Genomic DNA, 26,859 nt, shown 5'->3' with positions numbered 1-26,859 from the left:
CTAAGTGAGGACTTTTTTAACATTTTAAATATTGTATAAACTATAATTCATTATTTTAAAATTAATTTATGAGTGTACATAATAATAGAGTGTTTAAAAGAATTTTTATGAGTACATATAAACCCACCCTTAAGTAAATTGATTCTATTCAAGAATATCTTTCATATTTATTTCCATGCAAAATATATTTGATATCAAACCTTATAAGACTTTAGTTTAATTTTCAATTACAAAGAATTTGCTAATTTGATCACATTCATCTTGTGGTTGTGGGCTCTAATCGAAATTTTGAGTTTTATGGTGACCAACTTGGGCATAATACTTAATGATTTTCAAGTAACTTAATTTGATTGGTAATGTGAGTTTAAATTTTGAAGAGATTGGAGGGTAAACAATTAATAACCTTTTAACTTAAAAGAATGAAAAGTAAAATTTAGTTGTAACTTCGAAAATGTAAGTTTGAACCTAATTGTGTATATATGTACACTATATTTAATCTTAATTAAGTTGTTATGTTTAATTACAATAATTTTGTTTTAGTTTAGAGGATTACTTCTTAAACTCAGATTGTTTTAATGATAATAAAAATTTTTATATTGTGCAAAGAAAATAAAATTGAAGAGAGAAAGAAAATATATTAGCTTAATTCTATTTGTATTTGTCCTTAAATGTAATTGTAATATAGGATCCAGCTACAATACAGCAGTGATACCATACAACAGCTTTTGTCCGTATTATGAAATCTCGTTGGATGAAACGTGAGGCAATCTAACGGCTGAAATTATTTAGGGATACAACTAGGCAAGCACGGGAAACCATTGGAGGAGGTAAAATTTCAGCTAACCTTTCAAAACGAAGTTTGCTTCAGGCGAAGGGAAAAATTTAGGGTTTTAAGCGATTTTCAATTGACAAATCATCGAGAGACACCAAAATCAAAGGAAGACGAGTGCAAGATATTGGAGGGGAAAACATTTGGATGCGTCATATAGAAACATGGGGTCCCAGCCGTAGTAAGTGGATGGGGAATTTATTTCTGTAGGTGAATCCAGTTGAGAAATAATCTTCATACAGCAAAATCGAAATAAGACATCAGAATTTGTTGTTGGGGGGGAGTGGGAAGATCTGGAAGAGATGTATACGAACATGGGGCCGAGCAGTGCGAAACCGATGTCGAAATTGTGACGATAGCGGCAAAATGCAACCCATATTGAGAGGTGGTGGAATCATCTTGTTGTTTTCTTTCTCAATCTATAAATACATCACTGACCTCTTATCATATGTTTCTTCACAACTTACAAACCCAGAATGCAGAGCATTCAAATTCTATATTTCATTGGTTTTCCAAATAAACACTTCCACACCGATCTTGGAGTTCCCCATTTTCCTATTCTATGCTAATCTTGTCTTAGTAAAATTGCTGAGTTTCAGTTGCATACCAAAAAGCTAAGACACAGTCTCACTTTGTGCTACGAATTCCCCTCTCTCTAATTGACAAATTTGTCTTCTGTTGCTTCCCCATTCGAACCTTATAAATAGCTAAGCTAAAGTCACTTATCACAGCGCCTCGGTTTTGACCTTTTTTAACCGATTTGCCCCGTTTCCTTCAATACGTACGTGGCGATCTCTAATACGTTCGATAAGTTACCTTGAAATCCAATGGTCACATCGCAAAAAGACAAAAACCGTGATACAATATCACAGTTGTACAATAGCTGAGTCCTGTAATATAATAAGAATTTTATAAGATTAATAAAAAGGTGCTAATAATCCAACTCAAAGTAAAATTTATTTGTAACTTCGAAAATGTGAGTTTGAACCTATTTGTGTTTATATGTAAGCTATATTTTTCTTCCACATATTTGAAACAGACTTATTTTGAATCTAGCTGTCGAGGTATAAAATAAGAGTAATGATATAACCATAAATTTTTGTATAAATTGATGTGACATAATAAAATTAATTGAATTAAATATCTTTTGACCCACATGATTTATTTATATTATTTTATATTTTCATTCAACCAATAAATTAATATCACAATAATTTATATACAATAAGTTTATACAAAAACTTATGACTGTATCATCACTCATAAAATATATGTACCATGCAATTTCAATAAAAACCAACAGGTTTATTTTATAAATAAATAATTATGTTATTTTACACGAGCAAATTATAGTATTTTTCACGGCGTACTTGGGAGAGGATCTACCTCATCCTGACGATTTTCATTCTCAAGAGCCAACACATGCTCCTTGAATAAAGCTGCAGCTTCTTCCCTCTCTGCCAGCCGGCCCAGTTTGTCAGATACGATAGCAATCAAATAGAAAGCTTCGGCCGCCAATTCATGATACTGTGCAACAAATGCAATGTTTAAGCTCTAAAACAATCATAAGGCGAGCACCTAGAAGCTTATGCATAAAAATAAATTGAAACAAAAGAACAACTCTCAGGGCACACACCAAGGAGCACAATAAAGCAAAAATGTGAGAACAGGGGGACTAAAACTATAGGGCTGTATTAAGTCTTTCTCACTACTACAAAATACTACAAAATAATTAAGATTTCAAGTTAGATAAAGAGCACCCACAAGCATCCATGCAAAGAGTAATTATCACAAGGCTGTTGTACCAGATCCGTGATTTATCAGGTAAACAAAGATTCCCCAGCCTGCATCACCTAGTCCATGGAATAGAACTACAACATACATTGTAATTTTAGACTAACCAGTAACCACTAAGAAGAATAATTACTGAATTTTCAAGAAACCCAAGAATATCAGACCTAACAATGCTTTAAGGTACCATGTAAATTTATTCAGTATTCAGACAAAAATACCCAGTTTTCTCCGATGAATGAAATGCCTAATATTCACATACACATACTCGGAAGCGAAGTTACCTCCAAAACTTGAAGTTCCTCTGAAGCTTGCCTTAAAGGATCTAGCACCGCTTCAGGATTTTGAGAAACTGCAGAAATATTTGAGGTGAAGATATAAAAACACCATCAATTTGGTACAGAAAACACTTTCATCAAATAATCCCCCCCAAAACCAAAAAAAAAGAGAGAAAAATAAAATATATATATAGAGAGAGGGGGGATGGGGGAAGGGAAGGAGAAGATGCAGTATAATTTATTTTTATATATAGATGAGCCTTAAAACACTTCTAATTGAAACACTTACAATTCTGTTTTAAACATTATCTAAATAATTATCCAATGGCAAGAAAATGGTAATATATTATATTGCCTCTATCAGCTAACTTTTGCAATACTTTGGGGATAAAAATCACATATACATCATGTTACAACTGCTATAAATGAGAATAAACAGGATGTTAATTAAGATTCTCCCTGGACAACATTCAATCCAAAAAAATTTCAAGATCCAATCTAGCACTTGGAAGATGAAAAAACAGAACAAAATTTATCCTCCTCACATATGCAAGTTCCTTTATCCTATCTAAATTTTAGTGATGGGAGGATAAAATAGGTCACATAATTAAACATTTCAATGCACACACCAGTGCCCCATATCTGTCATTCCCAAGAAAAGGAACTTGCATATATTTCCTACATCTGAAGTACGAAATTTATGTTTTTCACTTGGCTCTTTTGAAAGAAATGTGTCGTACTGAAAACATAAGGTGAAAAAGATAACCTGAAAAACTTGGATCAGATAGAAGGCATTTTGCTTCAGCAATGAAAGCCCGAGCACGGAGCTCCAGACCTCCGTGACCAAGAATCAGTGGAAGAGCTTGTTGAATAAGATTTGAAGCCATTTTTGCGTGGTTTGGACCAAAACTCAGCCATAACTCAGCCAACGTTAAAGTAGCCGATGCTTTCAGAAGATCCAAGTTAAGTAACTGGCAAAACGATAGGCTTGCCAATGCATATGGGATGCCTAAAACAGCATTGCCTGATTTCTGAGGACAGCATATAACAGAAGAAACCATGCTTAAAGAACTTCAAATTATAAAGAAACCACCAACATGCACATATCATCAAGTTTTACTCAACTTATTTCTTATTTGTAAACCCTATACATATTAGATTGCAATTTCAAGTTTTCATAAAATGTGAGCTTGCAATTTCTAGTTACAAAAAAATTATTGACTTGCACTTTGAAGTTGATTGGCGTTGTAATGTTTTCATAAAAGAGATGTACAACAAACCCTTGTAAATGTAAGCAGTATGCTATCTAGACAATTATCAAACATACAAGTAAGTCAATTGTTGTACCTTGTGAATTTCAGCGAGCAGCAGTAGAACAGATGCATTCTCAACTTGTAGATTAAATTTGTAACACATGCAAAAGAGAGAGTGTGCGACAGCTGCTGCCTGCAAAGAATCTGATGTGAAGAAGCAGATAAAAACTTGGGAAACAAAAAAAAAATTGTCTTTTATTGGGTTAGGAAACCATCTTTGATAACAACTTATTATGGCACCTTTGTAATCTCTAATGTGAATTCATTAATATACTGTGTTCCATTATGATTGTAACAATACAAAGTATAAAATGAAAGATTAAAAACAAGTTAGGAAGTCAACTTTCTTTATTACAGCTGACGATACTAGTGCAGTATAAATAATTCAACAATTTATTAAATCATGAGATGTCATGGTTTTCTTTCAGCTAAAACTCCTGGCTCTGAACCTCAGAAATTCACAACTCCAGATACCCCAAGCATGAACCATAGTTCCAATAAGCAAACAAATATATTGATACATACACTTGTAAGAACATGCATAACGGAATAGCAGATTCAACACCTCTGTTGACAACCCTAAGTAGGAAAAAATTATATATACTATTTCCAACTTACAAGAAAGGATGTTAGGTACCTTGTACTGCTCATAATATAAGAAAATACTTGAAAAATGTTAGTCAACCCTTATATGTTTACAATAAATAGCCCTAGAAACAATAGCATCATGTTTTCGGATTGAGTAAACAAGGAAAACCTGATAGTAAATTGAGTTGGTAAAAAATACATAATCTAAAACCATGCTATAAGAAGATGAATTAGCAATTTTCAACTTGCCCAAACAAACATCTAATGAAGCAGACTTTTCAGACTTTTTCTTCTCATGCAAATAGAGATTATTATTCTTCACTTCTATCACAGCCAAAATATATATATCACATCGCAAGATATGAAAGATTTTGCAAATAGAGCAAAATTAGATAAAAGAGAAGAATTTGAAGCGGCAAAAATATCCAACCTCGCTGAACTGGTTTGCTGCAAGCAATGTTCGAGCGTGGCGAAGGCTTGCTTCTGTTTTCAGATCCATATCCACACCAGTCACTGATGATGCCATGACCCCGAGCTCATCACATACTTTTTGGGCTAGCTTCAGATGTCCTCTGAGTAATTTATGATGTTGAACATAATTGAAAAACACAGTAAGTGTTAACAGTAAACTGCAAAAATTAGAGTTATACAATTTTAGCTGTCAGTAACACTACCGATGTAAAGAACGCTCATGGAGCAGCTGCAACTTTAGCAGCAATATTCGTGATTTTGAGACTGATAGAAACTTCTCTTCTGCTATTTTAAGAGCGGAAAAGGCCTCTGAAAGTAGAGAGAGAAAACAATAAAACCCAGTGTCACAGATGAACGACTTGCATCTCTGTGTAGAAGAGAAACACTTCTATTCTTCTATTTTAAGAGCTGAAAAGGCCTCTGAAAGTAGAGAGAGAAAACAATATGGAAGAATATGGTAACTTTGCAATCAATATTAAATTCGTACAAGTTTGTGATTGTATTAACAATAGGCAAATACTCATCCCTGTTTTATCTACTCAGGAGTGAAAAAGTGAAAACTGTCTTTCCCCGCCCGCGGGGGGTGGTGGTGGTGGGAGCGAAGGGACTCTCACCATCGGGATTACTTTCTGTTAAAGGTTTTCAAACAGCATAAAATTGATTTTCACAACAAATGTTCATTTTGATTTCAACTCAGAATCAATTTTTTTCCCTTTTCTTTCTTTTAAAAAGTTATTTCATGTAAAGCATAATCAAACAATAATCCTACTTCTCTCTGAAATCAAAAGCAATTTTGCTTTTTCTTAGAGGAATAGACGATGTCCAAATATCTCAACCCAACCAATAAACCCTCACAAGCCTAAATGCATAATTAAGACTTTTGAGAAAAAGACTGGTTGCTCAAAAGAATATCTTAAGCTGCTTTCAAAACTTTTCCCAAACAGTAATTCTGAATATTGGCACAGCACAAGAAAAACAAAAGCATTTTTAGAGGAAAAAAAATACTGAGAAAGAGATTTTTCTGTTAAAAAATAAAAGAATGTTTTCAACATCGATGGACTAATAATAAAGTATTCAAGCATTCACTAGACCTTTGTATCCTTTAAATACCGCCAAATGTTGGATGAGCTTCATGTGAGCTAATGCCACATCAGATAAACTGGGATGGCCAACCAAAGGTGAAACTCATGTTAATAAGGATTAAATAGAAATAAAGAACCAGAAATAAAAGAAAAGGGCAAAGAGCAATTAGCAGTAGGATAAGTAAATTATGGCATTTTCCACTGCAATACCTTGAACCATCAGAGAAGCAGGTTGCATAAATTAGTGTATTCACTCGAGTAAGAGGGGCACTGGTGGTAGTAAAAAGGAAAAAAAATAGCATTAATCAAACAAGACAACTATTAAACTGTAGAAAATTTAGTCAACTTTAACACCAGTATAACAAATAAAACCAGGATTCCATAAATTCTCAAACAACTTAAAATAGTAAGGGATAGTACAAGATGCTGCAAAGACTGATTTACTGTTCATGATTTCCATATCCATAGCAAAATGAGCACTCTGACAGCCCCTTTTAATATACAACACCCACAAGTTGCCACATATCTTCAAACAAACAGAGTACTAATTGGAGAAGACCTAAATTAGGGGGTGTCTGTTTTTTCCAATTGAAGCCTTAATGTCGGGTATTTGCCTGTTTTGAGTTGTTTGTTTTTCAACTCAACACTGAAAATAAGATACTTTCATCCAAATAGATTAAGTAGAATTTTTCAACTTGACAATTAATACAAATGTCTGCATAAGTCTTTAAATAGTAACAGTACAAATTCCACTATCAATATTATTTATTGACTTCCCATAAAAGTTAAAGGGTAGAATATGTCAAATAATGAATTTTCAGAGATGTTAAAAATGCACAACATACCATTCAAATCTATTCAAATTTGGGGTTTATCCAAATTTTAGATTAAACAAACAAACAGTCTCATCCAGCGTACGGATTCTCAAACTCTAAGCACTTCAGTTTAACAAGGTAATTTAAAACATATTGAAATGTTGATGCCAATTTGATACAGCCATTGCTGACAGCAGTGAAATACACAAGCTCATAATTCTCAAATTAGCATCTTAGAAATAAATGTTCACTATGTCTCATTACATTCAACTCTATGTAATACATTGTTCTCAGGTAAAATGTGCCACAACACGGTATGAGGACCTAATTGTAAGCTGATTGGCACTGCTCAAATTGAAGAAACTGCCAGACAAGAGTTCCCTCCTTATATGAAATGCTGCCATGCATTTTATGCTAGGACAATCTTCATCACTTAGAAGTCTAGTAAGAAAATAAAGAAAGACTATCTGATAAAGAGCCTTTGAGCAATCCTAAAGTGTGTGTTTCAAATTATGCAAAACTAAGATGATCATCGCCCAGTACATAAATAGATAAACAGTTAAGACTATCACATTTAAACATTCTAACTGAACATCTAGAGTGACACTCCCTAAAAAGCTTAACCTTGTTAACGTAGAATAGGTTTTGTCTCATTAGGTCAATCAACTAACTAGAAATCACAAAACTCAGTTACTAAGGGTTTTTTGATGCATCCTTTATCAATAAATAATTTACTTCCAATAAGAAACAGAATGCATTACAAATAGAAGTGTCAAATAATGATTAACAAAAGCCATATTAATATGATTTGGCATAACAAAGAACAAGTGCAACTTCAAGGTCCTTGTTAAGATCACCTGCCATATGCCTCCCAAGCTGTAGCACGGAGCAAATATGAAGAACCCACTAATTGCAATACCGAACCTGGAATAGAACTTGGTTGTGCACAGAATTGGAAAGCATTAGAATCTTTTCCAGAGACATTCTCTTGGGTCAATACTAGTGAACCCATTGGCTTTTGCAAATTCTTGAGCCAAGAAGTACTAAAAGCCCCATCAGTTGTCATTGTAGAGCTCTCAGAGACAAAATCGCTAATTAAATGAGAAGCTAATCTCAGTTCCTGCAGTAATTATATATATAGGATACAATCCTCTACTAGTAAGAAACAAAAAAAATCAGCAAGCTAACTAATATGAGCTTCAGATATAAACAAAGACACTACATTACCTTACAAACATTAGTCGGGCAAGTTCTAAGCCTCATAGCAGTTTTGGGCCCAAATGACAGAAGTGGTCTTTGGACATGCTGCACAGATAATGTGACAATCACAATCCACATATGAAAGTGTTAAAGACATAGAAAACTTTTCCCTGTAGTCACTTTATCAAAGATGCAAGTAAAATCCACAAAAAATGTAAAAATAAAAATCAGATTTGTTTCAACCATATCTTAGGAGAAAAGGTGACTTCCACAAAAGTTCTTAAAACGATGTTATCATGCAAAAATACAGATTGGTTCCATTGTTAGAATAGCATTTCACATGAAAACTCCCCCTGGGGAACAGCGGAAACGAACATATTGAGTACTACAGAATATGCATCCTAACATTATAAGTTACAAAGAGTACAAGATCAAATTGGATGGCATACAATTCATATTACTTTTTCAATTAAAAAAAAAATGAAACATACAATTCTTTATATTACCAAAGTGATGGCAAGCATATATGCACAAAGATGATTAAAAAAAAAAAAAAGAAGCGTGAAAACTTCAAAGATGTTTGCGTAACTGATTAAGCAGGCCATCATTATGAGACGCAAGCCTGCATGTGTATGCGACAGAGAGAAGTTATACATACATATGGTTACTAATAAATTAAGACTCGTGTACTGACCACCAAGAACAATAAGTTCAACATGTATCAAGAGATAATAGATTTCCAATTAATTAAACTTGAAGGATGGTCACCAAAAATCTGTTTATATTTTGTATAATTTCCATTTAAGCACCCATACTAATTTGATCAAATAATTTAGCCAACATTCTGCTTGTTTTCGCTCACCTATTAGCCACCATGCTCTTGTGGTTCTGTCCTTAATGGGATTTTTACTTTTCCTTTATTTTTTTAAGCTTCTATTGTATTTGTATAAGTAATAAAGATTGGTAAAAAGGCTAAAATGCTACAAAAAAATAAAATAGCTCTATCATGGTCAGTTAACTTCTATATTCAGTCCATACTAAATTATAAACATACCTACACCAAATTAAGTTCCCTCTCCAAAGTCAGTATTCCTACTGCTGTTAAAGATGGCAAAAATCCCAAATATTCTACTATAAATGTTAACTTGATGATACAGGAATTATATTATCCAAAATGGAGCCAAAACTAGACTTTTATAATGCAAGAAAATGTTCCTATAGATTGAGTAGTTAAAGTATATCCAATACGCAATATTTGCTATAATTTGAAAACTCAAAGGTAATTTGATTTGATGGTGCCCCCTCATGGCATCTTAGAACTGAGTCATTAAATTAGCAAAATACCATATTCCAAAAGAGATGCTAGAGAATTAAGTAGCTAAAACTACTAAAACAAGAAAGCCACTGTCGACACTCAACTGTAGTGAAAAATATCTATTTCCAATTAATGCAGAATGACTACTCAGAAAACTGCCAATGATATGTTCATTGAAAGGAAATAAACTAAGTTTACAAACAGAAATGACAATGTATATAGTGAGTTGCAACATTACTGTTAAATCAAATTTGGCCATGGCAAGATGATTGGCAGCCACCAATCGCTTTAACTTTAAGCTCTCTGCTCTCCTGAAAGACTCTTTCAAAAGAACAAACAATTGTTGCTGGACAGACAACGTTGTGCCTATGCTCGTTATAGGTGAGTAAGATGATCCAAGGATCCCAGTGGTAGTTGAGATGCCAATTTCAGACAACAAGTTGCTAATAGCTGCTAAAGTGTATGCAAGACAAGTGTCATTACTGTGCTGCATAAATAGGAAAAACTATCAGGCCTTTCTGCAGAAGAAAATAAATGGAACTAGAAACAGATATACTGTTGTAATTAAAAAGGTCAACATATATAGACAGAATAACATCAGCAGACTTCATTATAAGATAAACATGACATTGTGTTCAATAAAAAGAAAAATAGTAAGATTGAAACATAAATTAGAACCCAGGCCATGCTGTTCAACACAAGACATAGGTGGTTGACAATGTGATCCCTCTAAAAATACAAGACCTTAAAGATACAAGTATGACGAGTATATTTGATGAGGTTTTGGCCCCATGGGGGCGTAGCCCAGCCGGCGATGAATGTGCTTTGCATGTACAGCCATCCGAGTTCAAGAACTAAGAGGGAGCATGGGTTGATTTTTAGTGGGTGAGGTTTCTCATCCCAATCCAAACCTTTTGAAAATTAAAAAAATAATAACAATCTTTGATGAGATCTAATTGGTTTTCTTTTTTCTAGTTAAGTCAAAATTAATAATAACACTTCTATAGAAAGAGAAGAATTTTTTAATGCACGTGAGCGTTGTATAAAACAAAATCGAGTATTTAATTCAAACATTCAGAATCCAATTGGCCAAATATTTTCTTCTTATTTTTTCTTAATTATTTTTATAAGAAACAAAAAATAATATATAAAAGATGCTGTAACACCAAAAAAAAAGAAAAAGAAAGAAAAAGGGAAAAAAAAGTGAAGAAACACGGCAACAACTAAAAAATCCAATAAGGCACCACAAGATGTAAAAATAAAAACAACACTCAAGAGATTAATACAAACAGAAACCTAATTGGTGAGAATAGACAAAGGGAGGTATCCTGAAACTCTCATTTTTGCAACGTTGAAGTAAAGGCAAAACTGAAAAGATAAACGGACTATGTTTTCTCACCTCATTTTTGCACAACGCATACCAATTTTTTGGCAAACACACATTAAGACACCTTATTCAGATAATATCACAAGTATTATTTTTTTCCCTTGGGCTAAGGCAAAGCCCAAACAAGGAAAATATCATGCAAGAATTTTGGCATCCGTAATCATCCGAGCTAGCAGAAAAGAGGAAACTGATAAGTCAATTAAGTTAAAAATTCCAAAAGAAAACCAATGATGCAAGACTACCAGCTTTACAGTCCCTCCTAGAATAATTAATTGAGACACTCTCAAGCAATGAAAGGCCAGAAGAAATGCTCTCGTTATAACCTATCTTCAAATTTATTAAAAGTTAAAGTTCCAACGCAAAGAAGATGAAGATGAAACCACCGTGAAAATCACAAAAAGTCGATAGTCTATAAACCTTAGGACATAACATACAAACCAAAGTATCACCAATCCATAAAACCTCCCACAAAGATATTTTTCCCCAACTCCCTACGAACAAATAAAATGAAAATAAATCAGCCCCTGTATCATGTTACTCCCTCCTATTGGAAAGTTTTTCTTGCTTACAAGGGACAAAAAAAGCAAGGGTTCTATGGGACTGTGCAGTCTTGTCTATTTTTTGGGTTGTGTGGAATAAAAGAAACCAAAGAATCTTTGATAACAAAGCTGGGGAAGATCCTTCACACCTATGAGACAAAGTGAAGTTCTGGGCTTCCCTCTGGGCATCTATTACTACTGAATTCAAAGACATCTCTTTCTTTTTTATTTTGCTTAATTGGGAAGCTTCTGTATCTTAACAGGGATGCACTCTTAGTAAGCTAGTGTTTTTGGGTTTTGGGATATTCTTATCTTTGCAGTTTTTAAGTGTTTTGTTTATATTGGGACTTCTCGTCCTTTTTTTGGGGATTTGTAGTCCCCCTAATCCTTGTACATATTTCTTATAGTTTTATTTAATCTCTTGTTTCTTAGCAAAAAAAAATAAAATGAAAATATAGGAAACCTTGAGGAATAGATTTTCAAGGATTCAATTAACTCCTTAACACCATATTTGAATCCCATATATTATAATTTAAACAAAAGTTAAAACACAGAATAAAGAAGATTACCTGTTGAGAGAGACAAACAGCTTCAGTTAAGACCTGAACACCATCAAGTAAATAGTCAACAAACAAGAACATTCCTAGAATAGTTCAAAGACGTAAGGTGGGCTTTGAGGGAGGAATAGAAAACTCTTTCTTGTGCTTACATCTAAAGCTTGCTTCGGATGCCCAAAGTGGAAATGCATCATGCCCAAACATAACAAGGCAATTTCATATCTTCCAAAACTATTACAACCAATTGAAGGTTGAGCAAAATCAAATCCCTCTGTCCCTGCACTTTTGATTTCATAATTAACAGATCAGTTCTTTTGCTTAAAACAATGTCTTTCTCTAACAATACTTTTCATGACAAGAATCCTTACGAAAGCTAATTAAATTTATAAAAGAAAAAAAAATGTGCTAGAGCTCAGGAGCTATCAGAAGAACAAGATCGAAATAGTTAAATAGCATGACAAAATCAAGATGCTTTTAATAGTGCAACTAGCATCTTCAACTAGAGCAATTTAATAAACTGAGGACACTGTCAATAAAAAGTTATTTAATGCAGGAAATGACAATAAAACAGAAACATCAATGCATGAAGTAATATTCTCAAAGGGTTAAATTTTTATTCACCTATAATCAAAGTAGCGGTGAAGATTCTCTAAAGCAGCAAAATAATCATCATGATAAAGGCTATTCAAGTAACGCAAGAAGTGAACCTGCATTGTGGTTCAGCAGAGATGAAAAAGAGAATAGGAATAGAAAAGTTTAAATAATACAAAAATAAAACAGAACAATTTAAATTCAAATAATACGAGACACTAAACCAAAAAGAATAATTGAAATATATATCTATAGATATATATAGAGTTTATAGACCCACTATCCATATAAGCAAGTTACTTACACGATGTAGTTCAGGTGCCAATTTTTGGAGCTGCCTTAGAATAAGTTCAAAAGCATTTAGTGAGAAAGAACTGCCATGCCTGCCACAAGAAATTATTTCAGCATCATTGAAGCATAAACTACAATAGACAAATAAACAACAAAGAGAGACAAGAATTTAACCACTTACTTTTCAATTGCATCAGCTTGCTCCATTAAGTACCCTTGCATCTGCCAGTTTGTACGTAGGAATGCCCCACTAATGGAATCAAACTCTCTCATTGCATCATTTGGTGCATGTGCAGATGGAGAAGCTTCTCTACATTTGTCACCACCTTGGGATTTTGAGACAGCTGAAACCTTGATATCTGCACATTTAATTGTCAATGTGACGTGCCAGTAATTATCTCAACATGCCAGAAAATATATCTAAACAGGAGCATGTATTCGGAACATCCATAGTAGGAAGGTGCTAGTGTAATGACATATATTAATATTTCAAGCAAGGAAAAGAGGAAATAAACTGGCTTTGGCTAGAATAGAATGGAGATCAGTTCAGATGAGCAAGGTGGAAATCGGTCGTATACAAATCGGTGAAAATAGGTTGACCTTGTAACTATGATTGATATCTTTGGAATTCTGAGCTCTAGGAGATGTTTGAAAAGTGGAGATTTTGCTGCAGCTCAGGGCATGGGTAATGTTGGGACTGTAAATAATTTGAAAATCCTAAAGCTCAATCAACATTTATTCCTTTTCAGGAAAAAGAAACAATAAAGTTAAGACTTCCAATTATAAATTTCTTGAGACATCACTTATACAAAAAAATAGAAAATAAAAGATAAGACACATAAGATTCTTAAAATAAAAAAGAAGAATAATCATTCTAGGGCAGAACAAACTTAGAGGTAACAAATATAAACCCCAATCAATTTATCAATCTACACATCAAACTAACTCCTCATGAGAATGAAGAAAAAAAAAGAGAAAAAAGACTTGCATACGTTTGCTAATAAATAACTAGAGAAGTATGCCATGCAATAGTGAGATGGAATAATACAAGCTACAACACACGACGAGACATCTGAAAATACTGAAAAAATAAATAGCAATCGTGCTACTTTTTCTTTGCCCAAAATTGTCAAAAAATACCTAAAACCCATTTGTAATCTAAATGTATGAAGAACTAAGTTCTTGAAAATCCTTACAAACAGAAGCCATAATGATGCTAGTAAATAGAAACTATGCCACAAAAGATCAATATCTCAGTCTAAATTTTCTTTCAAAATCCTTCTATTTCTTTCTTGCCAATACACAGAGAGAAGCTAAAACTTATAAACACAATTCAAGCTATGGAAGGTACTTATAACAGATAGAAATATTTAAAAGCAAAAGAAATAACTATAAAGTCATGGACTAAGGAAATAATGCAAAGGAAAGGTATTGATACAACCAAAGATATATGATTAGCAGTTAATCATTCTCTCCATTGGAATTGAATGATTTTTCACTCCTTTAATAAAAAAAAATGAATATATTGCCCATCATTTGTTTTCCACTATCAGTTTTGTGGAAACTTTGAAATCCCTCTGCTCTTAGACGAATAATAGTAACAAGATTTCGTGGACTTAATCCACAAGTTGCAAACTAACTACAATTCCATGAAACCAAAAGTGCTAACATGATTCCATAACATTAATGCATCTTTGATAAGAATGAAGAAATTATACCTTCAACCAGCCCAAAAAGTGCTTTTGGCGCATGAAGGTGAAAAGAAACTTCTTCACTAGCCTTTTTTCTTGCTTCAATTTCTTTATTAACTTTTTCAAAGACAATATTCTCCAAATCCATGTTTTCGTATTCTGATAATGCCTCCAACTCATTGCTAGAATCATCCAAACAAGGTAACTCATAAGCCGAACAACTTGAGAGGGCTTCTTTGCAATAGATCCCTATACTTGTCAAAAGATGACACACACCCTGCATTAAATTTCCAAAATCAAACAAGTTGAATTGATCTAGCAATGGTGAAGAGTATGTATGTACTCATCCTTTATTCAATGACAAACATTGAAACTTTTAGTCAAATGAGGGGATGTGCGAGGGGATGCAAGTTGAGGGGGAAAAGAAAAGCAAAGTGATAAATGTTACAATATGGGAATAAAGAGAGAATAGAATTACTGGTAAGGTGATAAATAGCTTCACAGACTACTCATCATTAAAATCAGTACCTGTGCAGAACCTAGGGAGGGGAGACAAAACTAAACAGATAACCTTCTACAAACAGTCCATGACTGATGTATAGTAACTAACCAAGCATCCATATACTCATCTGTGCAAATCAGATAATAAGACACTTCCACAATCATGCGTGGCAATAATTTCAACAGAAGTAGAAACATTAAATCTTTGCAGCTGAGCACAATATGAAATTTTTGGAAGAACCTGAAGTTTACCTTTCATACATATGATGCCAATACTCATCCTAAGGACTTAAAAAAACAAGAAATAAATAAATAAATACATACCTCAAAGCATAAGAGATTAAAAGCAAGTAGACAACGACGGACAAACATTCCAAGGTTGCTATTTGGATCCAAAACAACTTGTTCGTCGTCTACAGCACTCAGGTCAGCTCCTCCAAGAATGGCTAAGCAAAATTATCAAAATTAATAAACATCAAATAAACTTAAAACAAACACAAAAAGAAATTCAAAATCCAAAACCAGGTTACATAATTAACGATAAACTAACCACGCAAATCACTAAATAAGTTGAACAAATCGTCAGGTGAAGACAATGACGATAGCCTACTAATTAACTGATCAGTTAACCACTGATACAACACATCCCCAATTTCTCGCAACTGGTTTATAAGTTCATCCAGTTTCGGCTCCATGATATCATCACAAGACTATTGTATAGCAACAAAAAAGAAGCATTAGAACATTAACTTATTTTCAATTTTTTAAAAAAAATTGAAAATGAAATGAATACTGACCTTAGTGAGAGCGAACAAGTAGAGACCAAAGCGGTTGTGCTGAGCGACGGAAGAGAAAGGGAAAGGCACTGACATCATCGCCGGCGGGGCGTACATCTGAATGAGTATGCAAACAGATACTTTGTGAGGCGTTACCGCAAATGCGCCTGGTGGCTTCAATATCCCTGCCATTTTTCATCAATTGGAAACAGGAATTGCTATTGCTGTTTAGATAAGGATTCGATTATCATCAGCTGAAGCTCGAGCTCAGTTCACTGAAGAACGATTATGTCTAGGGTTTTGGCCTTTGTCTAACCTAATTTGGGGTTTCAAAAAAGTGCCGGGAAATGGCCGTTTGTTAAAAAATACGAATTTTAAGACCTTTCTGAAGTTTGGGTATTTAAAAATTAAATAGTTATAACTTATAAGTACGAATACCTCTCTTATTGTTAGTATTAAAATATATATGACGTCAGTAGAAATGAATAAATATGTAAAAGTTTATTTAAAATTTAAAATAGTACAAAATTGAAGTTGGTTTGTATTGATTGTGTAAGGGTGCTTGTTAAGTTATATAATAATATAATTTATATTAACCCAACATTTACTACAACTAACATAAAAATATAAACAACAAAAATTAAATGTGTATAATATTGAGTTGATGTAAGTTACATAATTATATAACTTAACAACTACCTTGTTTGAGAAATATTGATTGCTACAACCTTATTAACCAATGCCTTACAATAGCAAGTAGATAAAAAAAAAAAAGAAAAACAAATGAAGCATCCACTTAGATTTATCTTTCACATCATCAAAACCCAACATCAATTTCGTCTTTTTAAAGCTGTGAATAGGTAGCTTCTTTGCTGAAGCTTTTATTAAGATTAAAATAGATTTTAGCCTAGGGTATTTTTGTGCAGCTGTGCTGCCAATAGCGTAGCTTCTCCCCCCATACATTTTGGAATAGGATCCTCTCCTGATCTGAACTATATTGTGTTGGGAAAATATGCTCTTTAAAAGCATATGTGTTTATTTAATTGTAATAAACAATTTTTCTGATTAATAAAATATATGAGGTATTTTATTCAAATATCTTAATTGCATTAATATTTGTATTAAAGTCCATTTAATCATATTATACGTATTTATGTGATCACCATGTGGATTCACAGAAGACATAAATACAAGTTATCTTATGATTAAATAAATTCAGTTCGCAGTTGATAAATAAAGTTGGGCACTTTATTTAGGTATAGACTGTAATAAATTCATTGAATGATTTGTCTTAATCATGTATGAATTTATTGATGTAGTACGACTACATTGAACAGGATCACATATGAGATTTAATTAACTTTGTAATAACTGTCAGACTTATTAAATCTCATAGGCATTGATTTTACTGTAATCTTAATCTTGAGTTAATTATGATTTCATGATTGTAATTGTTATTCCATTTGAGTTACCAATGGGCACGACACATCCTTGTGGTCAAGAATACCCGGTATCTTGGTGGGAGCAATTATGAGTATTGGAGTTATGGATTAACAATAAAGAACTTGTACAACACATCTCTTGATAGGTTTTCGGCACTTGATCATAGAATTCTCTGGCCAGAGTGTGTCAACATATTTAGTATGTTGAAAATGATCATTAGAGAAAACCAGTAATGATCAAGAAATAAGATGTTATTAAATTGATTGGACAGTTGAGATATCAATTTAATTAACGATGTGGTACAAAGGATTGTGCAGTAAAGAAATCAATGTGGCTTGGGACGAATTATTATTCGAGCATACAATTATGAAAGTCAGTTCCAATCTTTTAGTGGAGTAGATTTGGAATTAAATAATTAGGCTAGTTTAATTACAGGCCTAATTGTTATAGCCACTATTGTATGTTCCCAAATGATACCTGGGTTAGCTCATTTAATTGACTGCACCACTACTGGACTAATAAGCAAGATAACTAGCTATTTGGGTCAAAAGCCTAAATATATCATTTAGTGGGAGGCTCCATTTAATTAGCTTATGTGTAAGGGGCCTTATGTTATTTTACATGGTGGGTCCCCTATTAAATGAAAAGTAACGTGAGTTTTATTTTGGGCATTATTTGGAGCCTAGGGTTTTCACTAAAGGGAGATATATAAGGCTTATTTTTTTAAAAGAAAAAATAAGAAGCCACTTTATACAGATCAGAGAAAAAGATTTTTCTCTCTATTATTGAGAGAACAATTTTCTCGTACTAGTTGTTTTGGTAGTGATAAAGGCGCCCACACGTCAAGTGCAGATCGAACCTGAGTCATAACCTGGAAGATCATTGGTGACAGTTCGTGATCTAGCAAGCGTGGTGGTGACGGATCGAGATCTAACAGGAGGTGTGGTGGCGGATCGTGATCTAGGAGCCTAAATCACTTCAACGGAAAAAGTCCAATCGGATTTTCAAGGTACGATTTCTAGAATACAAATTCTTATATATTATATGAGAGCGATCTTCAAAAGGTTTTATAAAAACTAAAAACCTGAATTTTTCCCAACAATTGGTATTAGAGCCATATCATATTAATATATAAGAATTTCGTATGAAATTAATCTTGAAATTTATGTATTAGAGTGGCACATTTTATTCAGATATCTATTATTTGATTAATATATGAATAAAGCATGTTTATGGTTTGTCTTAATTCATGGTTAGATATTCTTCTGTATTTTTCGTTTGGATCTGTAACAAGAGGGGTGGTTTATTATCACCATGTTTCCCTCTTGATTTAGTTTATTGTAATAGAAATTTTGTAAGCAAAAATTAGCATCGGAAATTTGTAAATCGCTGGAAATTTCACTCGCTGCAATCGCATAACAGAAGCACGCACTGCAGACAGCAACGAGGCCCGCAATGAATGTGCACGCGAAGCCAGCTGCTTGCGCGCGTGAGTCCAGCAGCTAGCGCGCGCGCAGGGGCAGCCATGCCAGCACGCGCGGTCGCGCTGCACAAGCAGCAAGTTGCGCGCGGGTTTGGTCGGCTTCCGGTGACGCGGCGATGGTGGCTCCTCGTCGGAGATGTGTCGGAGACCGGCTGGCGTCTCTGAACAGCGGCGGCTAACTGGAAACAGCAGCTGGTGCTTTGTGGACATGGCGGCTGGGGAAGAAGAAAGAAAGAAAAATATGATTTTAGGGTTTTATGGTCTTTATCATGAAGGTCCCTATGGTTTCATAATTTTTCCTTCGGGCAGAAAAGGTTCAATGTTTTGCAATTAAATCCAAAAATGTTTTTGGGCTTAAAGAATCCTAGTTTTAGGCCCAATTAAAATTTGGGCTTAATGGATTATAATGCATAGATAAATTGAACACATTAAATCTATTTTTGGTCCAAAAGTTTTATTTCAATAAAAAAATTTTTAATTATTTATTTCTTTTTAAAATTAAAAATTGGACCAATTATAAATTTAAAAGCCCAATTTTCCCTAGTCCATTAACAAAAACAAGATTATAGAAGATGGACATTGACAAGAAGCCCAATGAAGATTAGGCTTAGAGTTAATGTTTTTTTTTTCATTATTAGGAAAGCCATGAATTAAGATTATTTAATTGTTTTTCTATATGTTATGTTTTGGATGATAACATGCCATGATAACATGTTATATAGAATAGGTAGTGCCACTCTATGCATAATGATACATGTCATTCATTAATAATGAATTTCATTATATTGTTTGAAATTTGCATATGCTTAATAATATTTGATATCATCTAGATAATATTATAGGAAGCATGCAATTAACAATATGTATGTTTTAAAAGGAAAAAAAACCAATTTTAAAATATTGAGTGGGAGAGGAAAAATTCAAGATAATTTTTCCACGGGCTCCATTGTTAGTTCAATAATAAAATTATATATATACCTCGACTTCATGATACGGTGATGCTCCCTTCGGAGGGTATATATATTAGGTATTTTATTTGATGAACTTCTTTAAAGATAAAATTGAAATATTTTTTAATCGATTGTTCACCCCAACGGTGACTATTGATATGAAAAATATCTAGATTGAAACAATGGTTATACACTCAACTAAAATTTGTTATTAACCTTCCCAACGAAGCTCTGTTAACAAATTTAGGCCCAAAAGGATAACAATAATTCTTTATCATGTCTCTACAAGAAAGTAAATAATCCAATGGGTAATTAGGTCTAGTAAGTATAGACATGACTTCCCCACCAGATAGCTTGTCAAAGCGGAACTAGATTATCGTTACAATAAATTAAAATACATTTATGGTTTTATGCATTTTTGTCATTTATTGTGAATATTATTTCAAATTATTTATGCATGGATGTTTTATTTTTCAGAAAATGTCTTCCCTGAGCCCACTTACTATTATTCTGAGTCAAAACAAACTCACTGGAGAGAACTATATAGATTGGAAAAGAAATCTATTCATTGTCCTGACTGCTGAAAATTATAAATATGTCTTAACCCAGCCATGCCCCCCAGTTCCAGCGGATGATGCTCATAGGAATCAGAGGAGGCTTTATGAGAAATGACAAAAGGCCAATGAAATGACAAAGTGCTACATTTTAGCCTCGATTTCTAATATTCTGCAGACCAAACATCAGAACTTGGAGACTGCCACTGAAATAATGGATAGTCTCCAACAGATGTTCGGGCAGAGTACTCGCTTAGTGAGACAAGCAGCGCTGAAAGGAATTATGAACAGTAAAATGGGGAAGGGCACAAGAGTTCGTGATCATGTCCTCAAAATGATAGACTATTTGAATGAGGCTGAAATTCAGGGAGCACAAATCGATGATAACTCAAAGATTGACATGGTGCTAGAATCTCTACCAGAAACATTCAAGGAGTTTAAGGTCAATTATAACATGAACAAAAGAAACATGACCTTAACTGAATTGATGAACGAACTCCATTCTGCTGAAGAGATCTATCGTGCTGAGAAATCTCTGGGAAGCATAAATATTACTGAAAAAAGTTCATCTTCTGGGCCTAAGCCGAAAGGCAAAGGTAAGAAGAAAGCTAGGAAAAAGAAACTGTCTACCAAGCAAGATGGCAAGCTGAAAGGTAAATGCTTTAAGTGTGGATAGAAAGGTCACTGGAAAAAGGATTGCCCTAAGATTGTGAAATCAGGTATGGGAAATCTTTTTGTAATTGAGGCCTGTTTAGTTCAGAATCCTATTGACACTTGGGTGTTGGATTTAGGAGCAACTAATCATATTTGTAATTCACTTTATTGGTTTCAGGAAACTAGGAAAATAAGTGAAGGAAGCGTCAAGCTGCAGTTAGGGACAGGACAGTTTATGTCAGCAGTGAAGACTGGATCTGTTTTATTATCTTTTAATAATGAGACTTTAGTTTTGAATAATTGTCTTTATGTTCCAGACATTAAGAGGAATTTAATTTCAGTAGCTTGTTTGTCAAAGCAATGGTACACTGTAAATTTTGGATCCTCTGTTTCTATTTTTCATAGTAAGAGACTTATTTGTTCTGGTACATTGGAAGATAATTTATATCATTTAAGTCCAATGATCCATTCTATGCATGACACAGTGATCAATAATGATGAGCATACATATTTATCTAAGAAAAGAAATATTTCTTCCAACCAATGTTACCTCTGGCATTTACGCTTGGGTCATATAAACCAAAATATGATACAGAGAATGATTAAAGATGGGCTTTTGGGTCCATTAGAAAATGAATCATTGTCACTCTGTGAATCCTGTTTAGAAGGGAAAATGACCAAAAGGCCATTCTCGGCCAAAAGAGTATGTGCAACAGTACCACTTGAATTGGTACATACAGATGTATGTGGACCAATCAATGTACAAGCTCGAGGAGGTTATGAGTATTTCATTACTTTCACATATGATTACTCAAGATACGGTTATGTTTATCTTATGCGTCACAAGTCTGAAGCTCTTGAGAAATTCAAAGAGTATAGGGCTGAGACAGAAAAGCAATTAGATAAGAACATAAAGAAACTTCGATCTGATCGAGGTGGTGAATTTCTCTCAGGAGATTTCAAAGAGTATCTGGTTGAAAATGGGATTATATCTCAGTTGACTGCCCCGGGAACACCACAACAAAATGGGGTAGCTGAAAGAAGAAATAGAACTCTTTTGGATATAGTGAGATCTATGCTTAGTTATTCGTCATTACCAATCTCTTTTTGGGGACTAGCACTGCAAACTGCGGTTTATCTCTTGAACTTAGTTCCATCCAAGTCAGTGCCTAAAACCCCAATAGAATTATGGTTAGGTCGCAAACCAAGTTTACGACATGTCTGTATTTGGAGATCACCAGCACATGTGCTGAAACCAAAGGCAGACAAAATGGATTCACGTTTTGAGGTTTGTATATTTGTGGGGTATCCCAAAAGAACAAGGGGAGGTTTATTTTATAGTCCTCAAGATAGGAAAGTGATCGTGAGCACACATTTCACTTTCCTTGAGGAAAACTATATGAATAACTTCAAACCTAAGAGTAAGGTAATACTTGAAAAACCGTCAGTGATCAGGTTGATGCTCAGCTTTCAACGCCTGTTATAGAACAGGAAGAACAACAACAACCAGATGATCAACACAGGATTAACTCCGAACAACCATCACTTTTAGAATCTCGTCGTAGTGGAAGGGTAACTAGGTTACCTGCGAGATACATGCTTTTAGGAGAAGCCTATACGGCTATCTCAGATGAACATGTACAAGATCCCACTAGTTACAACGAAGCTCTAATAGATAGAGATGTTGAATTTTGGAAAAAGGCCATGAATCAATAAATGGAATCTATGTATTCCAATAAAGTCTGGGAACTTGTAGAGGCACCAAATGGGGTAAAACCTATAGGGTGCAAGTGGATCTATAAGAGAAAAAGAGGAGTAGACGGAAGGGTGGAAACATTTAAAGCAAGATTAGTAGCCAAATGGTTTACTCAGAAAGAGGGAATCGATTATGAGAAAACTTTTTCTCTGGTTGCTATGCTTAAATCCATCAGGATTCTGCTCTCCATTGCTGCAATGCTAGATTATGAAATTTGGCAAATGGATGTCAAGACTGCCTTTCTTAACGGGCATCTTGAAGAAAACATCTACATGCAGCAACCAGATGAATTTATACAAAAAGGCCAAGAACACATGGTATGTAAGTTGCAGAAATCCATTTATAGATTGAAGCAAGCATCCTGGTCATGGAACATCAGATTTGATCAAGCGATTAAATCGTTTGGATTCATTCAGAACATTGATGAACCATGTGTGTACAAGAAAATTCAAGAAAAATCTATAGCCTTCCTAATTCTTTATGTAGACGATATTCTCCTAATTGGAAACGATATAGGAGTATTGACTACAATAAAGAGTTGGTTAGCAAAACAATTTGATATGAAAGACCTGGGAGAGGTAAGTTATATTCTTGGTATCAAGTTACTACGAGACCGGAAGAATAAAACTTTAGCCTTGTCTCAAGCGGTCTATATCGATAAGATATTGGCTAGATTTAGCATGGAAAATTCCAAGACTGGTTTATTACCATTTAGACATGGAATTACATTCACTAAGGATCAATCACTTAAAACATCTGAAGAGATAAAGAGAATGTGACGAGTTCCCTATGCAGAAGCTGTGGGAAGTCTCATGTATGCCATGCTTTGCACTAGATCAGACATCTGTTTTGCGGTAGGGATGGTTAGTAAATATCAATCTAATCTTGGACCTGAACACTGGACTGCGGTCAAGCATATAATGAAGTATCTGAAAAGAACTAAAAATTATATGCTTGTGTATTCTGATGATGAACTCATTCCAGTGGGTTATACTGATTCTGACTTTATGTCAGATAAGGATTCCAGAAAATCAATTTCCGACTATGTGTTTACATTGGGAAGTGGAGCTATTAGTTGGAGGAGTGTGAAACAATCTTGTATCGCAGACTCCACAACTGAAGCTGAATATGTGGCTGCATCCGAAGCTGCAAAAGAAGCTGTATGGCTCCGCAAGTTCCTACAAGATCTTGAGGTGGTACCTGTTGTAACTGCACCCCTTAAACTATTTTGCGATAATAGTGGTGCGGTAGCTCAATCTAAGAAACCAAGGAACCACAAGAAACAAAAACATATTGAGAGGAAGTATCATCTTATAAGGGATATAGTGCAGAGAGGTGATGTGGAGGTTACTCAGATTGCGTCACAGCAAAACTTGGCAGATCCTTTTACTAAGGCCATACCTGGGAAACCTTTTAACTTGCACTTAGAATCCATGGGCATGCGTGAGATGCAAAATATGCTTTGAGAGCTAGTGGGAGATTGTTGGGAAAATATGCTCTTTAAAAGCATATGTGTTTATTTAATTGTAATAAACAATTTTTCTGATTAATAAAATAAATGAGGTATTTTATTCAAATATCTTAATTGCATTAATATTTGTATTAAAGTCCATTTAATCATATTATATGTATTTATGTGATCACCATGTGGATTCACAGAAGACATAAATACAAGTTATCTTATGATTAAATAAATTCAGTTCGCAGTTGATAAATAAAGTTGGGCACTTTATTTAGGTATAAACTGTAATAAATTCATTGAATGATTTGTCTTAATCATGTATGAATTTATTGGTGTAGTACGACTACATTGAACAGGATCACATATGAGATTTAATTAACTTTGTAATAACTGTCAAACTTATTAAATCTCATAGGCATTGATTTTACTGTAATCTTAATCTTGAGTTAATTATGATTTCATGATTGTAATTGTTAACATATTTAGTATGTTGAAAATGATCATTAGAGAAAACCAGTAAGGATCAAGGAATAAGATGTTATTAAATTGATTGGACAGTTGAGATATCAATTTAATTAACGATGTGGTACAAAGGATTGTGCAGTAAAGAAATCAATGTGGCTTGGGACGAATTATTATTCGAGCATACAATTATGGAAGTCAGTTCCAATCTTTTAGTGGAGTAGATTTGGAATTAAATAATTAGGCTAGTTTAATTACAGGCCTAATTGTTATAGCCACTATTGTATGTTCCCAAATGATCCCCGGGTTAGCTCATTTAATTGATTGCACCACTACTGGACTAATAAGCAAGATAACTAGCTATTTGGGTCAAAAGTCTAAATATATCATTTAGTGGGAGGCTCTATTTAATTAGCTTATGTGTAAGGGGCCTTATGTTATTTTATATGGTGGGTCCCCTATTAAATGAAAAGTAACGTGAGTTTTATTTTGGGCATTATTTGGAGCCTATGGTTTTCACTAAAGGGAGATATATAAGGCTTATTTTCTCTAAAGAAAAAATAATGCAGCGGAAGTTTAATGTTCAAAATATTCCGTTGATTCTAGAGAATACCGGAACAAAAGAACAACTAAATTCATGTTGATTCAAAAGAATACCGTGAATTTAGGGATTAAGACTCGTTGATTCCGTAGAATACCAAGAATTAACTGTTCAAATACTCACAAAGAGATTTGAAAATTGAAATATTATTAAACTCAAAATTCTCTCCTTCAAAGGTTACAAGAGGGAGCTATTTATAGTTGTAGTAATTATCCTAATTCATGAAGGAAAAACAAAATCCTAAATTGAAAGGGAAACAAAATTCTAAATTAGAAAGAAATTTAAAAGTCTTAAACTTTAGTTAATAAGGAAACTAATCCTAGTATAATATGGATTCCTACTCTTCATCAAAAAATAAGAAGCCACTTTATACAGATCAGAGAAAAAGATTTTTCTCTCTATTATTGAGAGAAAAATTTTCTCGTACTAGTTGCTTTGGTAGTGATAAAGGCGCCCACACGTCAAGTGCAGATCGAACCTGAGTCATAACTTGGAAGATCATTGGTGACAGTTCGTGATCTAGCAAACGTGGTGGTGACGGATCGAGATCTAACAGGAGGTGTGGTGGCGGATCGTGATCTAGGAGCCTAAATCACTTCAACGGAAAAAGTCCAATCGGATTTTCAAGTTACGATTTCTAGAATACAAATTCTTATATATTATATGAGAGCGATCTTCAAAAGGTTTTATAAAAACTGAAAACCTGAATTTTTCCCAACATATTGATATTTTAAAATTTTTTTATCATGTGTTTTTTAGTGGTAGTGTATAGGTAAAATTTAACTTCTTTTATTTTTTTATTTGTTAACAACTAATCAGCAATTAATTAGTTTGCTCAAATCATGATCAAATCAGGAGAGAATCCTAATCTATACATTTTTAAGAGAATTCTCATAAAAATGTATGGGTGGAGCAGTTGGGCCTCCCTAAACACATCTTTAGTTATGAACAAGATGAATTTTGGTGGTGGCATAAGTCTTTCAAAAAGCGATATCGATGGTGAATGGCTTCAGCTGCGACTGGAATTGCAGCGAGAAAGAGGTTTATCCTCATTTATCATAGTTGGAAGATGCAAATAAGATGTAGTTAATCATTTTGTGGATTCTAAGGTACTTACAAATGAAAATGGGTTAATGCATTTTTAGTTTTTTTTTTTAATGCATTTTTAGTTTTTTTTTTAATGCATGTTGATTTCTCTGGGTTGATGGGCTTATGGTCTAAAATTTTTATTCGATTTTAGTCAATTATTATCCATTTTCAATTTCTAGTTTTTGATCATTTTCAATGATTGGTTGGGATTTTCTTCATGGGTTTGTTTTAAACTTGATTTTGGTATCTGGGTTTGTTTATGATATGATAAATCTGTTTGTTTTGATTCGATATGGTTCATTGTTTGATGTTCGTTTATTAAAGATTTTATTTTTTAAGTTGTGTAGATCAGTTAATTTTATCAGTTATGGAAATCTTTGTACTTAATTT

At 33.7% G+C, this 26,859-nt stretch overlaps 1 protein-coding gene across 2 annotated transcripts; it reads right to left on the bottom strand.

The window, feature by feature from the left end:
* Nucleotides 1-1,218: 1,218 nt before the first annotated feature.
* Nucleotides 1,219-16,406, bottom strand: LOC102619130 (anaphase-promoting complex subunit 5). Of its 2 annotated transcripts, XM_006484843.4 has the most exons (21): nucleotides 16,037-16,406; nucleotides 15,790-15,949; nucleotides 15,564-15,685; nucleotides 14,766-15,015; nucleotides 13,229-13,406; nucleotides 13,061-13,139; nucleotides 12,787-12,872; nucleotides 12,318-12,447; nucleotides 12,178-12,210; nucleotides 9,921-10,169; nucleotides 8,395-8,472; nucleotides 8,025-8,287; nucleotides 6,563-6,622; nucleotides 6,362-6,429; nucleotides 5,474-5,579; nucleotides 5,230-5,371; nucleotides 4,246-4,344; nucleotides 3,665-3,929; nucleotides 2,905-2,972; nucleotides 2,216-2,356; nucleotides 1,219-1,719 (listed from the first exon to the last, which is right to left on the bottom strand). In XM_006484843.4, exons 1-21 carry the CDS (start codon nucleotides 16,205-16,207, stop codon nucleotides 1,696-1,698), a joined length of 2,772 nt encoding a protein of 923 aa, XP_006484906.1. In that variant the 5' UTR covers nucleotides 16,208-16,406; the 3' UTR covers nucleotides 1,219-1,695. The 2 variants fall into 2 exon arrangements, with proteins under 2 accessions (XP_006484906.1, XP_015387693.1); XM_015532207.3 differs by lacking the exon at nucleotides 1,219-1,719 and having other exon boundaries at nucleotides 2,114-2,356.
* Nucleotides 16,407-26,859: the final 10,453 nt, after the last annotated feature.

The sequence above is a fragment of the Citrus sinensis genome, chromosome 4, assembly GCF_022201045.2.
Source record: "Citrus sinensis cultivar Valencia sweet orange chromosome 4, DVS_A1.0, whole genome shotgun sequence".
Classification (NCBI taxonomy): Eukaryota; Viridiplantae; Streptophyta; class Magnoliopsida; order Sapindales; family Rutaceae; genus Citrus; species Citrus sinensis.
The sequence above is the reverse complement of the archived record's forward strand: the minus strand, read 5'-3'. Positions and strand labels throughout refer to the sequence as shown.

Coding starts and splice junctions, on each gene's coding strand:
- LOC102619130 (XM_015532207.3), bottom strand. CDS start 16,207: ATGGCAGGGATATTGAAGCCACCAGGCGCATTTGCGGTAACGCCTCAC. Junction 8,288..8,394: donor GCCCGACTAATGTTTGTAAG/GTAATGTAGTGT, acceptor TAATTACTGCAG/GAACTGAGATTAGCTTCTCA. Junction 2,973..3,664: donor ATCTGATCCAAGTTTTTCAG/GTTATCTTTTTC, acceptor ATATTTCTGCAG/TTTCTCAAAATCCTGAAGCG.